General features: G+C 41.4%; 1 protein-coding gene across 1 annotated transcript in view; it reads right to left on the reverse strand.

Annotated features, from left to right (window-relative positions):
- The window catches only part of LOC137261660 (sushi, von Willebrand factor type A, EGF and pentraxin domain-containing protein 1-like), a 29,849-nt gene extending 12,080 nt beyond the window's left edge, over positions 1–17,769 (reverse strand). Inside the window, exons 1-15 of the mRNA XM_067799437.1 lie at positions 17,679–17,769; positions 16,748–16,949; positions 13,576–13,683; positions 11,065–11,194; positions 10,407–10,531; positions 9,934–10,125; positions 9,421–9,603; positions 8,890–9,144; positions 8,341–8,541; positions 7,476–7,688; positions 7,008–7,177; positions 5,640–5,931; positions 4,796–4,957; positions 4,240–4,401; positions 3,689–3,896 (exon numbers count right to left, since the gene is read on the reverse strand). Of these exons, the coding sequence (XP_067655538.1) occupies positions 3,689–3,896; positions 4,240–4,401; positions 4,796–4,957; positions 5,640–5,931; positions 7,008–7,177; positions 7,476–7,688; positions 8,341–8,541; positions 8,890–9,144; positions 9,421–9,603; positions 9,934–10,125; positions 10,407–10,531; positions 11,065–11,194; positions 13,576–13,683; positions 16,748–16,949; positions 17,679–17,744 (2,669 nt within the window). The 5' untranslated portion in view covers positions 17,745–17,769. The remainder of the gene's footprint in view (positions 1–3,688; positions 3,897–4,239; positions 4,402–4,795; positions 4,958–5,639; positions 5,932–7,007; positions 7,178–7,475; positions 7,689–8,340; positions 8,542–8,889; positions 9,145–9,420; positions 9,604–9,933; positions 10,126–10,406; positions 10,532–11,064; positions 11,195–13,575; positions 13,684–16,747; positions 16,950–17,678) is intronic.
- Positions 17,770–18,047: the final 278 nt, after the last annotated feature.

The following is an 18,047-nucleotide window of genomic DNA, read 5'->3' on the forward strand; positions in this document are numbered from 1 at the left end:
TGTTAAAACAGACTTCATCTGGGAAACAGACTGATGATCCAAACTCTTGGAGCAGTGATTACACTGACAGTGATCGAAAGACAGACTCATTTTTTTCTTGTGATGAAATTTCATGAAGTAATATGAAATTATCATACCAGACCTAGAATAATTTTGTCGTAGTGATGATTTGAATATGGAATATCAAAACTACAAGTGACAGATAATTAAGTGTTGAGTAGGAGGTGCAACCTATGTTAGTCTTTGGCATCAAGGTAATCATGTGGTGGCAAGTAAATTTCTTTTTTCCTAATACTGAGCTCTGCAGTGAGTGTTTTTTGTTGTCCAGTTTGGAGCTATTCTTTAAGATTTCAATTTGGATTTTTTTCATTGCCATGTGTATATGGCAAAGACATATATATCAAATGCTTCCAGATCTTTAACGGAAGACTGCTCAGTCCTTGGCATTTTGTTATTCAAGGAAGACTGTTCTTCATGTTTCTTGTTTCATGATGGTTTAGGCTATTGAACACTGAATAATTGGAGTATATCACCATCAGACACTTCAGCAAACAGAAACAATCCTTGAAAGTTCATTAGACCCATTTCATATTGTGACATTGCTCCTAAACCCAGGAAAAGACAATAAGGTAGAATAATATATATTTACAGAATATGAAGCATGTTTACTTTCACCAGAGATAATATAACTTCTTATATGTATATGGTTTCTTTTTTATCAAATGATAACATTTTCTGATAAATTTACATGTACTGTTACTTCAACAACATAAATGACATTATTTGTCATGTGCGATTCAAAATAATTCAGCAAACAAAGTGGTACTGCTGAAAACAAAAATAACTCATCACTCATTTGTATTTGATGTACATTTTGGCACGATATTATGAAGAAATAAAATACACAAAATAATTTGTAACATCTATCCATATATTTTATGGCATACATGTAGTTGTAATAAAAAATTGTGCAAAACTGTCAGCTTTCCACATTATTGCAAGACATTAATTAAAATTTGGTTATTTACACGTTGCAAATGCATTGACAGATTTTAAGTGTCTTTGCCTTTGTCTATTTGATCATTGTCATATTATTAATATCATTTAACATATTAAAGTACTAGAAAAGATTTAAAGTTGTAACCAGTTATGAAACATAAAGCATTGACAAATCTATCGTAATTATTCATCAAGAACGTTAATTCATTGCATAAAATTATGAATGTAATTCAACTTGTTCTAAAGTGAGGCATATAATTTTCCCAATCATGTAATATGAACGCAATTTTTATCAAATCATCTCCGATTTCATGTGAAACTATAACTGAAAATATATTTTTGTTTATAAAACATGTATACTGCAGTTCTTACTACACTACATCGTCATAAAAACAAAAGCATGAATGTTATTTTGAAACACAAATGCCACGCCCATATCCGCGCACCTGTTGTTGAGAATGATCTTTGTACACGTTTCTGTGTTGGACCATGTGAAAAAAACAATAAGCTGGGATCAACATGCATCAGAATTATATCTTTGCTATCTTTATATTCAGTGGACAATAAAGTAATGTGCCTAATATGAACAAAAATTCAAATGAAAGATACTGAAAAACTTGCATCTGCAGTGTTGATCGACTACTGTTTCCGGGTCACGGGAGCATACAAGGTCAAACTGGTTCGGCTATGTGCAAATTATATAGTCAAAAATACACCAAGAAAATTCTATGAGCTCTGATTAAGCACTTTAAACAGTTATTTGTGCTAAATTCAGGCGAAATATCTCCAACTTTTCTGTTAATATTCAATAGCGAATGAATTTCATCAAGCAATCCCCGTCTGTGACATCACATCCGGTGACCTTTGCACTTACTAGAAAACAAGTTAGATTTCACGATCTTAATTTTCGTCCGTCTTTCGTCATACTAAACGGAAAAGGATACATGGAACACTTGTAGAATGAGAAATTCTCCCTCTTTCGCCAGGTCTTACACAGAAGAGTTCTGTAATCTTTCTTCTGACCAAAAAAGCTATATTTTATGTAGGAGTTCGACGAAGCGCGCCATGTTTGTTTTTTCGTATGCGTAACACGATTTAACACCGTCTTTTTGTGGGTTTGTGCAAAAATTAATGAACCATAACACTTGATATTTGCACTCATGAATGCTTATGAATCATGTATTTTATTCTGCTATTTTCATTACATGACACGTTTAAATAAACGTAATAGTGCCATTTCAGTAAGACCTGTCATGACATCGAAAATATTATTTGTTTACGACGAACGTTTTCGATTATTTTTTTTCAGAATTGTTTTTTAATTTGTCGTCGCGCGGATATTTGCCGATACAAATATACGAAATTAAAGTCAGATACTTATGAAATATCAGTAGTAAGAATATTGAAACCGGTTTGCGATAATTGGACAATTTATACGGTTCCTAGTATAAAACGCATCCGGCTACCAATCGAGTAATTCAGGTAAATTCAGGAAAATTTACTCTATTTATGTTTGTCTTGTAATTAATATCTGTACGTTTGAAATTATCTGGATATTTTTTGATAATAATGTTTATTTTTGTATGTAGTATTAATGAGCTGAATATTTTTTCAGTTGTCCCTTCTTTAGTGACGCACTGAGTGTTTGAAATCACCCACCCTCTTATTAGCGCCTTATGCTGAAATTAATTCAGCAGGCTAAAGGTTAATGATGTAACCGGTATACAACTACATGATGCTGTAACAGGGACTAGGCGCATTTAGGGAGGCGATGGTCAGTCAACCTGCCCAGCCGCTGTCCGAGGGTCAAGTCAAGACTCACACAAAGCATTCTTAATTTAACCCTAGGGTCCTGATCAGGCTGTCACGTGACGTATTTGTCCAGAAGTTAGCCTGCAGTCCCGCACCTCATCCACAATGTCATGCTTCAGTGGTCAACCGGCCTTTATCTAACTAATTGTAGGCAGCTAATGATTCATTGTTGGTGGCAATGAAGACAATGGTCAAGTTGTCGTTGATTAACTTTCGATTGACAACCATGTAATTATTTTAGAGAGCTATTTCAGTTTACATAACTCAAGGAATATACAATGTAACAAATATGTCACACAAACACTGTTCCAAAATGCCTACGACAAATGCCAACGATTTAAGATTCACACAATTTTAAATTGCTCATATTGATCACGTGTAAAGCGCGGCGTTTCATTAACAATCACGTTTCCACTTTTAAAAGCAAATATGGATTATCCAAACAATTACTATTTCTCTATCAGATCACATTTCGATATGTAAATGTAAAGTGGCATATGTTCAAAACACGAAATAAAATATTCCTTTAATATTATTTGGTACAGTGAAGCTGTGAAATAGTCCGGATTAATAAGTTTCCGAATTAATCAAGAGAATGTAAAAAGGGGCGTATGATTACATGTACAGGTATACAGACATATGTCACGGGGGTGATCAGGATAGGTGGGGTGTCCGGAAGGATTCAATCGCTAAACACAATTTAGCATTTGCATTTGAGAACACGACGAAGTTCATTTACTTTAAAATTCAAGGGTAGCCCGTATGTTAAATGTTCGCTCGTACAATATGTGAGGTCCACTTTGGGTTCAGAGCGTTTGGGATAGAGCGTTCATTCCTGCCAAATTTGATTTATCGCAAGTACTCTTTGAAGACGTACCCGTTAACTTGTAGTTGCATTCCGTATGTGGAGCTGATGGAGATGGACAAGATACTCTTATCTCCAGATGTCAGAGAGATGACGTCGCCTGTTGATTGATACATCAGCCAAAGCCGAAGCTCAAATTCGTTTTGAATTTCAAAACCTTCCGTGTCGACTCTGAGCTGAACATTGGCGGTTTGGGAAGGAGACATAGCCACGTCAAACGCTGTCAACATAAGGATGTCAACTCACCAAAAGGAATTTAAGACAGACAGTTTCTGTGAACGGTCTTCGGCATATTATGGGCACAACTTTTTTCGCGCATATTATGGACACAAAGATGCGCCCGATTTCTTCTGATTCTGCTTTATATGATACAGATATTCCAAACTGCTCTTTGCAAGGAAGGTTTCTCGAAGCGTCACAGATTTGTTGAGATACGGCTAACCCAGCCATTTATAATTCGTCATTTGATTCGCAGATTTTCGAAGATTTACATTCAATGTCAGCTACACTAAAGCCAAATTGTCTGCCTTGAGTTTTAACATATGGCGATGTGCCTAACTTACGTCGACAAGAGGTGACACTGTCCGAACCTTGGGACACCGTGGTCATGCTACCCGAGCAGGGTGTACATGCTGTAGAACCAAGGCGGTCAGCGTACTGTCCTTGACCACACGGTGAGCAAGGCTCAACACCATTTGCTGAGAAATGACCAAGTCCACACATTGCTGAAACACAAAAGTAATAATTGACACCGTTTTACATTTTATTGCTGTTCGTATAGTGTTCACTGAATGTTAGATTAAACGATTCAGTTAAGAGCAGACTATTCTGCTATTGGAATGCCAAAAGCATTCGCTGATGGTGTCCAGTCGACCCAGTCGCGGCTGTCAGCTGAGATGAGATGCGTCTCTTTTGAAAGGTCAGAAACCCATGCATGATCATGTCTTATAACACTACTTCGATCCGATCACGTGTCTATGTTGGACATCATCCTATGCATGAGTTGTTGAAGGTAAGACCCGTGACACGTGTGAAGCCAATCTAGGTGCCTCCAGTATGACGGGAATATTGTTCAAAACAACATGGAATCTTATATTCGTAAGTTTAAAGAGGGCTTACGAAGACATCGATCGATGGTTGTAGTCTTATTTTGTAAGGTTGTCATTCCGTCTGGACACTGGATACAACCACGACCTTCAGCCTCAGGTTGGTAGGTTCCAGTAGGACATTCCTCGCAGCTGTTGGCTTCCTCGGAGTAGTATAAACCCTCACCGCATCCGACTGCAATAAGACAAGAGGACCTGAGAACCAAACCGTATGATACCTAGATGTTTTAATGTATTCATAGGTGTCAAACAAGTTCAGTAACTGACACGTACTGAAGAACAGGTACATATAAACACCAAGACACAACTGAGTAAACCAAGACCTCAGACATATGGTATTTGTACAGCGACGGAAACAGTTTTTAGGAAATGGCGTGCACACATTTGGGAAAGGTGTTGTGCACGCTTCATTTTCAGGTTTTACACATAGGCTGTCGTGATGCCCAGTAGTACAGTCACCGGCAAGTCTGAGAGGTTTCAGCAATGCAGTATACTCGCACAGCGAGTCTATGTAGGGGAAAGCGACAACACCTCATACCAAAGCCACGTAATTCGCTGTAATATATCTAAATGTAAATACCAACTACATCATCAGCATGAATCACGATCATATAGTCATGACACGCAATGTTCAGTGTCGCGCCAAGCTCGAGTCAAAACATAATGCATTTTTTGTATCAATAAGAATCTTAAAAATAGAAAATATGTGTGAAAATATACACCTAATTTAATATCTTTCATGTGAACCCAAATACAAGTATTTGTCCTCATTGTTCATGGGTAATTCTTGACCCGATCATTCCAATTTGGCCACCTTCATGTTAAAGATGTGTAAAGTAAATGTATTATGTACTTACCGCAGGTGTATGTAGTATACGATGGGAAGGTATGAGACGGGCACTCCAGGTCAACTGTTGGCCTTCCTACCTCCATCACAGTTCGGACTTCCTGACTGAGCTGATGAAACAGTTTAGAGTTGTCGCCCTTTATATCATCGATAATATGGCTGTACAGATTCAGAAGAGTCGTCTCTGCTTGCTTGAAGGTCTCTCTTGACGCGTCGCCATCCAGGGCCAGGAGGATATCTACTTGGGTTGTCACACGGGTTTCTCGCTTTCGCCTCCCATGGTCAGAAGAGCCGCACGTCACCTTTCATTGAGGTCAAAAGTTCAACCGTGTAAGTAATTAAGAAAATAAGGTATCAAGCAAATCATAAGAGAAATGAGACAAAAGGTTTGTTAGTGTTTTGTTTGTTTGTCAACAAACAAAGCATAATCAACAAACTGTTACATGTATGAAATCCCGTGAAAGATAGAATTGGATTTGAATAACACATGTTTTTCGTCTGAGCTAACTAGGATACTAACATGGTTGAGTGGACAGGCTTGTTTGATTAATGGCATTAGTTGTAAGTGTCCAAAATACTTTGACTGATGCTAATTATGCCAGTCACTGGATTTTCTGGTATTTACAGGCCGCTGACATATATCTGGAATAGTCCAGACTAGTCTTTGAATGTCATTTAGAAGTGAAAATACATAAGAATGAAGATTTTTATGGATATCAACTTCTTTATGAGAGAACACAACGTTTCGGAGTTAATGCTTAATGATGAAGGAGTAACTCCGAAACGTTGTGTTCTCTCATAAAGAAGTTGATATCCATAAAAATCTTCATTCTTAGTCCAGACTAATCAGGGACTGATCGTATCGACAACGGCCCACATCGATGGAAACAACGACATGATATCAACCAAGTTTCCGAGTCTACCACGTGATCCACGAAATCGTCTTGTGCGTACACATGTTTGTGTGGCACATTCTTACCCTTCGCTTTCTTACCCGGAGGTGATGTCTGGGTCAGCATAGAGAGATTGACGAATTGGATTGACCACACCTTTAACCAAATTTCAGTTATAGCACGGTATGGCCGATACGAGACGCTTGTAGAAGACGCTAATCACTATAACACGCTTAATGAATTAAGTAAGTGAGTGAGTTTGGTTTTATCCTCCTTTAGCAATATCACAGCAATTTCCCAGAGGTGAACACCACGAATGGACTTCACACATTGTACACATGTTGGGAATCGACCCAGGATTTTCGGGTTGACGAGTGAACCCTTTAACAACTAGGCTACCCGAGGGCCCTTAATGATTTAAAGTAATAGATTTCTTTGTGTGTATCAGATAGGGGAATACTGTTCTTAATTATGACGTCCCTTACCTTGACATTGACAGTCGTCCTCCCAGTAGATCCGATAGTTTCTCGGAAAGGACTCTGATTGAAAACTTCCACGAAGTTTGTTTTTATTTGCTCTTGGGTACCGTTCTCCGTGCATTGACCATCGTAATAGAAATGTACTGGCATTACTGTGTCACTCGGTCTTCTAGATTCTGTGAGCAGATGTTTATGACGACGTCAATAAGTTTGGCATTAATGTTTTGCCGTATACGGCGGTAGTCCTAATTTGGTCATTCCTTTCATTTTGTATCGAATCACGGATAATTCTAATAATATATGTTTGTCACTTCAAATAGCTCTGTTAGCTATTATATGTTCTAAAATGTTATTTTCTGAAGTACGTAAAATATCTATATGCATATTAAAACGTTTGTATCAAAATATTATGAAGATATTTGAGTGTTGCAAAGGAGACATGTGTATTAAATGAAATATGGATGGCAAACTTACTTGTACAACCTGGAAGTGGGTCGTCAATAGTACGATGATTAATCTTCCAATCACCAGATTCCACACATACCATTAAATTCCCGTAGAATGCTGTAGACCTGGTCAGGTCGGTTCCTTTCGAACACTGCATCTGACAAAAATGGCCATCTTCCCATATGTCACATGCCAAAGCTCCATTGTGAGGTGACGTTAAGTCGGGACAAGTTTCCAACCCTGCAACCAATTTGTTATTCTTTCAATTAGTCTGTCACAAAGTGAGAATGATGAATTGACAAATAATAACTCAATACAGATGACATGTGTCAATCAAATCAGCGAGTCTGACCATACGATCCCGTTAGTCGTCTCTTGGGACATGCATAGTCGCCGTTTATGGCAAGCATGGGTCGCTGACGGGTCTGAATGACGTGTAGAGGCAGTGAGGCAGTCCTGTAGTTAATACGTTCGCTCATCACGTCCAAGACGTGATTCAAATGTTTAATGTTAACAATTCACGTGACAAAATAAAACGACAGTGGCAGATATTCAGAGTGTTGTATGTCAACGGCCCACATTACTATACCTTCCTATATGGTATAATTTGATGCTGGTAAACCAGGAACATTCATACCATATTGACAGAGCTTTTGGAAAATAGCAAACACAAATATATCCATCTAAAGATCACAAAATATGGACTGAAATTTAAACATTTCTAACTTTACGTGACTTTATTCAGAAATTCTGAATAAATTTTCGTCATAATGGAAAACCCAAACACAAGTAAGTACGTGGGTGGTCAACATAGCGAAAGCTGTTTTGAAGATAATGCAGCTCTCAAAATTTTCGTTCGATGGCCACCTCTAATATACAGACGCTTACTCACTACTGCATGAGGGTTGTGTGGACATGTCCCAGTATGCGTATGATATTCCGTCGTTAGAGGCTAATTCACATGTTGCCTCTTTTGCACCCTCTAAGATGTAGTTACCGGTGCAGCTGAAGCTGCAGGTAGACCCATGCCGGTAGCCGTTTGGACAGTCCACCCGCATGTAGGGCAGCGGGTACTGGGCGAAACATTTCAGTTCTGAAAATACGGACACTCTTTTGCATTTTGTGTGTGCAAAGTGTACTAAATTACTACGTACGGGTGTTCTGAACAAGATGAAACAATGAGTGATGTATATTTCACACAGACATGACTGACAAATAATGATAAAGTAAGGTCACAGGTCTGTTTTCAGAGTTAGTGCAAAAACGAGTCTGCTAAGAAACAAATCCAGTAAACAGATCGACAAGATATCAAAACTAGATTTATAGTTGAACTTGTCGCAAGCTCATGACATAAATACATGTATGCAATACCCCAATAACATAAGTTCGAAGGTTCGATAAACCTACTTTAAACCGAACATGGGCCCCTCTCTGGTTCTACCTTTGACGACGACCTTGAACTTGCATTCTCTGGCTTTGTTTCCTTCGCTGTCAGCTGCAGTGTAAACGATGTCATAAACCGCCACAGGATGGTATTCTGTAGTAGATATACCAGAGGTCTGTGTGGGTGTGATGGACTCTCCGCTGTTGTCCGTGACTGTGGGAACATCCCAGTCCACGAACCCCAGAGAGGAACTCCTTTCTGTGTAATACGTCACCACACTTGGGCAGCTGGTGAACTTGGGAGGTTCGGAATCTAAAGCATACACGAAAATAACCCCATGTGATTACAATAGGCCATCTGATGGAACAAGCAACTGTGACCTGGACGGAATGAGAGTCATCGTATTCGAGGAACTTATCGTTGGTATGATATTGTTCGGACCATGTCACGAGAAGCGACGAAATGGATAGGGTAGTAAGACAGAATTCTAACAGGTTGTTAAAACGTGACAGTAAGAAGGAGAGGGAGGTGTTAGAGAAGAAATCATTCACTATGTTCTTTGTCAAAAGATGTTTTGAATCTACTCACCTATACATTTCGGGACGGCACCACGCCATTGGCCATCATACGCACAGACTCTGACACGTGACTTTCCAGGTTTTACGTCATATCCGGTTCTACACGTGTAGGAACATGCGCTCTTGAAGTTTGAGCCATCAGTGCAAATAAACGTGGCGTCAGGTGCAATGGTTTGCGGTGGACACGTGACAGCTGTAATATGAAGAATATATATATTTTTTTACGTGCACACGGGTAGCGAAATATTTGGTTCACAGCTCGAGTTACTGACAACAAATTAAAAGTGGTGCGCTGTTCATGGATTCTTGTGTTCACAAAGGTCACTTGTAGTATCTATTTGCTATTTTCTTGTGTCAATAACTCAGTTACTATTTTTGACACACATTATGCATATTGTATCTTTGGGGAAGCGAGGCTATGGTGAATACTGAAGTATTTGTCAGTTCACAGAAACAATACGATAAAGAAATCTTGGACAAAAATTCGTTCATCATATGATAAACGATTTGATGTAACGCTTACGTTCACAGGTCGGCTCTATCGCCGTTGACCATTTGCCACTTTGCAAGCATTCTCTGTGCTTTGAACCCTTTATCTTGTAACCATAGTAACAGCCGTAGCTGCATCTGGTACCGTATACGAAGTCGGCGCTTGGGTGGCAGACATAATAACCGTTCCTGAAGGTCTTACTTGGTCCAGGTGAACATCTGATGGCTGCAGAAAACACAAACTCTGGTCATATCACACGAAGCATTGTATATTGTTGACATGTGAACCAGAGGCCCGACTAAACAGGTCACAGGTCAAAGATGTGGGTGTCTCCTGACGCGCAAGGATCAGTCAGATTTGATATTCTAAAACTATCCAGGACTTACAGACTTACGGGTAGACTTACTCGCGTACATCTGAATTAAATTATAGCACTAATGCCTACTAATCTTAACTTTCATCTTTATCGCTGATTAACAGTTCATGACAGCGCGCGTAGGACTTACTTGTCACAGTGACCGTCATCACACAAGTCCCCATGTTCCCTGCATTGTCTCTGGCTGTGTAGCTGATGGGCGTACGTCCTTCACCAAACAAGTAACCGGACTGCTTCCTGCTCGCCCGTTTTACCCTGTGGTATAAACAAACGTATAATGTGGGCTGAATAGGGTTACCTTCAGACCTCATGTGGAAAAGAGGCGGTGGGGTGGCCTAATGGTTAACGAGTTCGCTCGTCACCGGGTTCGATTTCCCACATGGGTACTCCGCTGTATTGTTGGCATATTGCTAAAAGCGGTTCAAAACTAAACTCACTTACTCATGTACACAAGGCCAATTTTGTTAGATGAAGTGGAACGTTCAGGGCCCCTATATGTGACCGAGACGTAGGACCCTGGTGTCGGTGGTGTGGGTCGGGGTGGTGGTGTTGCCGTAACTGGTCTTGACATGTGGGCAGTCGGTTATCCACATGCGGTCAGAATGAAAACTAGCATGTTGCCCAGTTGACTAATAACAAACTAAGGGTTTTTTATCTCGAAACATTTCTAGACAAACACGTCAGGATGTATGACACTGCACCGTAAAACAGTCTTTCTTGAATTTCTTAATTAAAGCAAGACATGAAGTTAGAGTGACACTTCCAAAAAAGCTGAGCAGAAATCTTACGGAACGCGTCCATCTTTGCTGTCGTGGGCTGAAGCGTCGTTGTCGTTCCAGTACACCTTCGTGCTTGTTTGTATTGGGTCTGAAAACTTATGGATGTCCATTGGACAGGTGACCACTGGAGGAGATCGGTCTGTAAACAAGTGTAGAAAATTACTTCCCCCGTAAACAGTTTACTTCTTCTACTCATGTGTGGTTGGTTGTTGTTTAACTCAGCATTCAGCAATATTCCAGCTATATGACGGCGTTCTGTGAATAATAGAATCCGGTCCAGAAAATCCACTGATCAACAGCATGAGCATTTATCTGCGCTACTGATGACAAGTGTCGAACAAGTCAGCTTGTGTGAACACCTGATCCCGTTAGGTGGGTTGATGAAGGTCAACTCTAACACGGATCTTCACGGACCTCTCGTGTATGATTCATTCCCCGTAAAGTAAACCTAAGTTGCTAAACGTTTTACAGAAAACACTTTGCGATGGGGGTGTCAGTCTGGGTAATCGCCGGGACCATCTGCAGTGATCTACGGCAATCAGTCGTTATCTGAGGCAACGTTGGCAATGATCTGCACGAGTGACAATCGCCATGGGGCTAAGTACAGCGATATGCTGTCAGTTAATTGTTTATAAGGCGACCAATTCGTGCCCGTAAAATTCCAAATAATTCTAGGTGCCTCAGAGTGTTTGTATTTCATTTCAGTCAGAAAAATTGAAACAACTGCATTAGACACTGCATCCGAAGATAAGAGGGAGTCACAGTCTTAAGTCATTTTCGTTTCGCACATGTTTCCTCGTGTATCCTGAAATCACAAGCGATATATACTGTGTAGAAAGCAACTCGCATGCATTTGGAAAATGTCTGAAATCCGATGTATTTGGAAAGAGGAGCGATCTTGGCGTCCTAACTACACGACAAGGGGGCAATCGTGGCTCAGTTGTCGCTTTAAATGCTGAGAGCATCTAATGAATGACACTTTAGTCTACATAGTTATTTTCCAAAAGGGTTCAATACTAATCTGATAGTTTTCATATAATTTTTTTACAAGCCTTTCTCAATAATAAGGGAAGTTACTTAATATGCTATTTAGTATACACAAAGCACATGTAACCTAGTGTACAGCAGCATTGTAGGATTTCCCTGTTAACTATTTCCCTGCTATTATGTATTGCAGTTTGTACACAATATTGGTATTGTTGTAATGGATAAAATGAATAATCCTTAGCATCTCATCTGGTGTTGAGCAATATATCTTTAAGGGCAAGACGACCGTCAGGTTGTGTTATCAGGCCTATCAAAGAATGCGTTCCCACTGAGCAGAGAAACGTAGAAAACTATTGATTAATCGTGGAAATATCAACATAAACATAATGGAACAGCAAAAACGGCAACGAAAGACTACAAGACTTCAACATTTCCATTTGAGCGAAATTTGATCTCTACTGCGCATGCGCATAACGAACAACACTCCTGTCAATTTTGCGAGCAACCTTGAATCGCGTTGAAGAAGTACCGAGTGTGTTGAAATAATTACTGTCAACCAGTTCATACGAGGATGGTTCAGGCCCGGGTATTGCCAAAAATGAAGGTTTTACAGCCAAACTTAGTTTCACTCCCATCTAGCTCAAACATTTATGAAACTTACAACGAACATGTATATCAAAACGTGTAAAATGTATGATTGAGACTTTGGTGGTGGTGATGGTGGTGGTGGTGGTGTTACGATGAAAATAGCTGACGAGTTGGCCTCTTTAAACTTTGTGTCAAGGGCTGTCGGCGTCTGGTCGCGAGTAAGCCCACGCCGATTCGAACCCGCACCCCCAGAGTCCTAATCGCCAGCACACAAACAATTCGCGGTGGCTGAGCGGGCTAGGCGGCTGACATTGTGTGCTGGCGATTAGGTGCCTGACTCTGAGGGTGCGGGTTCGAATCCTGGATGGGACTCAACCAAAAAAAGTACTAGAATTTGTACTTTACTGAGAAAGTGAAATCCCAAATATGACATATGTTGTGAAAGTTGAATTAATCTGATAACTACATAACTATCATAAGGCTAAATTAAAAAAGTGAAATGTTTCTCGGGCACTTATATTTGTGCGCGTAACAATATTTTATTGCCTTTCAAGGAAAATAATTTGACTTAGCTGCGTCCCGATCGTCCATTTGTGCACTATAAGAATGAGTGTCTGTACGAAAGAGTGTGACTGAATCTACAACTGATTAACAGGTGCTAAATTTCCGAAGCTGTATTTCTAACAGAAAAAGAAATAAAAACATGTTCCTCACTCGTCACTTTTTTTTCTATCAAAGTGTTTTTAAAAAGGCCTATTGCCCTCGTCAGTTTTCAAAACAAATGTGCCCAGAAACATTTAAATATTTTTATGCAGCCTAAAGGACGTCTCTGACGAAATGAGAACTTCACGACACCACAAATAATCATAAAAGCGTTACTTTAGTTATTAACTGAATGTCATGATAACGAAGCATTTACTCAGAGTGAAGAAAGAGTTAAATTACCTGGAGGGGGGCCTGATCTTGATCCTCCCCACCACCCCAGAAATAGTGATACAACGAACCAGAATCGTTTTTGACGATGCCTTGGTACCAGTTGAACATCTGTCATACCTAGAAGAAAATATGAAATATGTTATGTAAGAAATACGGTTCACTCTACCATCATGTATGGTGTAATAAAGTGTGCTTTATTAAACTATGTATTGTGGCAGGACAAACTGTATTTCTTTGATCACAGATTTAATCTTCACACATTGACGTTAGCTAGATGACGCAAGTGTAAACCAAAACACGGGATGCAACGAGGTAGTTTATGGTAGGAGGCTGTGCGAGGCGATGACAACTGACATGCACCTTGATGTCGATTTCTTTGTGACGTAATGCCAAAGTGTTGGATTAATAGAGGGCAGACTAGAATAGCGCAGTGGCGCCAACACATTATTGCGCAATGCAAAAAAGTGCACATATCATCTGATAATGTACTGTCGGCACCCTTTGATTGTTCAACGAAGCATCTTAGAAAGTTGTGATTACAGTGTTTGAATCATTGAGTTAAAATACAATGTTGGCAATAAAGACAACGGAATGCTAACTAGGTAGATCTGGGCAAGGTTGACCTATTTTCCTGGAACAAACAGCTCGGTTTGCTAGAGGGCAAGGGTGACCTATTCTCCTGGAACAAACAACTCGGTATGCTAGAGGACAAAGGTGACCTATTCTCCTGGAACAAACAACTCGGTATGCTAGAGGACAAAGGTGACCTATTCTCCTGGAACAAACAACTCGGTATGCTAGAGGACAAAGGTGACCTATTTTCCTGGAACGAACAACTCGGTATGCTAGAGGACAAAGGTGACCTATTCTCCTGGACCAAACAGCTCGGTATGCTAGAGGACAAAGGTGACCTATTCTCCTGGAACAAACAACTCGGTATGCTAGAGGAAAAAGGTGACTTATTCTCCTTTAACAAACAACTCGGTTTGCTAGAGGGCAAGGGTGACCTATTTTCCGGGAACAAACAGCTCGGTTTGCTAGAGGGCAAGGGTGACCTATTCTCCTGGAACAAACAGCTCGGTATGCTAGAGGACAAAGGTGACCTATTCTCCTGGAACAAACAACTCGGTATGCTAGAGGACAAAGGTGACCTATTCTCCTGGAACAAACAACACGGTATGCTAGAGGACAAAGGTGACCTATTCTCCTGGAACAAACAACTCGGTATGCTAGAGGACAAAGGTGACCTATTCTCCTGGAACAAACAACTCGGTATGCTAGAGGACAAAGGTGACCTATTCTCCTGGAACAAACAACTCGGTATGCTAGAGGACAAAGGTGACCTATTCTCCTGGAACAAACAACTCGGTATGCTAGAGGACAAAGGTGACCTATTCTCCTGGAAAAAACAACTCGGTTTGCTAGAGGACAAAAGTGACCTATTCTCCTGGAACAAACAACTCGGTTTGCTAGAGGGCAAAGGTGACCTATTCTCCTGGAACAAACAACTCGGTATGCTAGAGGACAAAGGTGACCTATTCTCCTGGAACAAACAACTCGGTATGCTAGAGGACAAAGGTGACCTATTCTCCTGGAACAAGCAACTCGGTATGCTAGAGGACAAAGGTGACCTATTCTCCTGGAACAAACAGCTCGGTATGCTAGAGGACAAAGGTGACCTATTCTCCTGGAACAAACAACTCGGTATGCTAGAGGACAAAGGTGACCTATTCTCCTGGAACAAACAGCTCGGTTTGCTAGAGGACAAAGGTGACCTATTCTCCTGGAACAAACAATTCGGTATGCTAGAGGACAAAGGTGACCTATTCTCCTGGAACAAACAACTCGGTTTGCTAGAGGGCAAGGGTGACCTATTCTCCTGGAACAAAGAGCTCGGTTTGCTAGAGGGCAAGGGTGACCTATTCTCCTGGAACAAACAACTCGGTATGCTAGAGGACAAAGGTGACCTATTCTCCTGGAACAAACAACTCGGTATGCTAGAGGACAAAGGTGACCTATTCTCCTGGAACAAACAACTCGGTATGCTAGAGGACAAAGGTGACCTATTCTCCTGGAAAAAACAACTCGGTATGCTAGAGGACAAAGGTGACCTATTCTCCTGGAACAAACAACTCGGTTTGCTAGAGGGCAAGGGTGACCTATTCTCCTGGAACAAACAGCTCGGTATGCTAGAGGACAAAGGTGACCTATTCTCCTGGAACAAACAACTCGGTATGCTAGAGGACAAAGGTGACCTATTCTCCTGGAACAAACAACTCGGTATGCTAGAGGACAAAGGTGACCTATTCTCCTGGAACAAACAACTCGGTTTGCTAGAGGGCAAGGGTGACCTATTCTCCTGGAACAAAGAGCTCGGATTGCTAGAGGGCAAGGGTGACCTATTCTCCTGGAACAAACAGCTCGGTTTGCTAGATGGCAAGGGTGACCTATTCTCCTGGAACAAGCAGCTCGGTTTGCTAGAGGGCAAGGGTGACCTATTCTCCTGGAACAAAGAGCTCGGATTGCTAGAGGGCAAGGGTGACCTATTCTCCTGGAACAAACAGCTCGGTTTGCAAGAGGGCAAGGGTGACCTGTTCTCTTGGAATAATAAGCTCGGTATGCTTGAAGGCAAGGGGACCTATTCTCCTGGAACAAACAGCTCGGTTTGCTAGATGGCAAGGGTGACCTATTCTCCTGGAACAAGCAGCTCGGTTTGCTAAAGGGCAAGGGTGACCTATTCTCCTGGAACAAACAGCTCGGTTTGCTAGAGGGCAAGGGTGACCTATTCTCCTGGAACAAACAGCTCGGTTTGCTAGATGGCAAGGGTGACCTATTCTCCTGGAACAAACAGCTCGGTTTGCTAAAGGGCAAGGGTGACCTATTCTCCTGGAACAAACAGCTCGGTTTGCAAGAGGGCAAGGGTGACCTGTTCTCTTGGAATAATAAGCTCGGTATACTTGAAGGCAAGGGGACCTATTCGCCTCTGCTGGAGGGCACCTGCATGGATGCTACCATCACTTTGGTTAGGATTAGGTTTAGAGGTTTGCAACACAGTGCCTTTTATGGATGCTAAGAAAACATAATCCGACCACAAACGCCTGACTGCGCCTGATATTGTGATTATTGACAACCGGACTACGCTGTCCAACTGGGGGTTCGATACGTGCAAAAACATGTTCACCATTGCATAGATTGGGTGTCATATGCCATCTCCCGTCGTCACAGATCAGGAACCGTAACTCTGCATCCTCAAGGCAGGTAACTCTGCACGTGCTGCGGCTGGGGAGTGCAGATTGCAGATTTAAAGGTACCTGTCGGCCGTCTTCATCCGTGCAGTATCTGACAGATACTGGAAGCCGACCAGCAGCCAAACTGCAGGTGCGCTGGAACAAAGTGGGTAGGATTAAGACCAGTGCGAACAGTGATACAATTTAACAGGACATGTGTGACAGGGAAGCCCAAACAGATGCCGACAGGTTCAGTCTGAGTGACCACGGGTACGCAGGTGACAACCAGAGCTTCAAAAGCAGTACATCACTGGCCAATGGGACTACAACCTTTACGATTTTCCACAAGAACCGACCACGAACAACCTACCAAGACGACTCGTTTGATTGGGTGATCAATCTCTCTGACAGTGTTGATGGCATTTCATCATACACAACGGCGAGGGATGTTGTTCATAGCATTGGTCACATGATGACTGTCGTTTCATAACTTCATTGTTAACTAGCTGCAGCTATAATTAAATAGGCAGCATGTGATGGTGTGTGTGTCGTTCGGCTGCATCACTTCTAGTAATTTGGGGTGTTAGGTAGTCTTGTCATTAAAGCGTCCGTTCGTCACACCGAAGACCTGGGATCGATTCCCAACTTGGGTATGATGTATGAAGCCCATATCTGGTCTCCCTAGTGAAATCAATGGAATATTGCTAAAACCATTCTTATTCTTTCCACTAACCATTCAGAAAGCATGTCACGCACGTATTATATAACAATGCGTGTAACATAACATTACATTACACATAGTGTAGAGCCTCGTTAATTCAACACTTCCATCAGTGCGGGCGTAACGGGAAAATGTCCTGATTCAGACGTTATAGTGTAACTTACCTGACAGCTGCATTTGGATACGACAGCAAAGCAGACGGCAACACCAAGCAAGTACTTGGCAGCCATGTTGCCACTGCCGAGCAATAGCGTTGTCTTTGAGCTCGCGGGTTTTGTGTGTCTCGTGAGTATTCCGTGTGTAAAATAGGCGTGGCTGGTGAGGCCTGACTGACAGGGTACTCTGTGTTGAGTGACAGTCGACTCGCGACCTTTTCTCCTCAAGACATCGAGTCACGAGGAACTTTGACGACGAAATAAGCACACGTTTTGGAACTTTGCCCTATGACTCGAAACAGGTAGTTGACAAGAGAAGGACTGTAAAACAGGTTACCAAGGAAACATCTGTGACATGACAGAGCATGTTGTGAAGCA

Source organism: Haliotis asinina, chromosome 14 (assembly GCF_037392515.1).
Source record: "Haliotis asinina isolate JCU_RB_2024 chromosome 14, JCU_Hal_asi_v2, whole genome shotgun sequence".
Taxonomy (NCBI): domain Eukaryota; kingdom Metazoa; phylum Mollusca; class Gastropoda; order Lepetellida; family Haliotidae; genus Haliotis; species Haliotis asinina.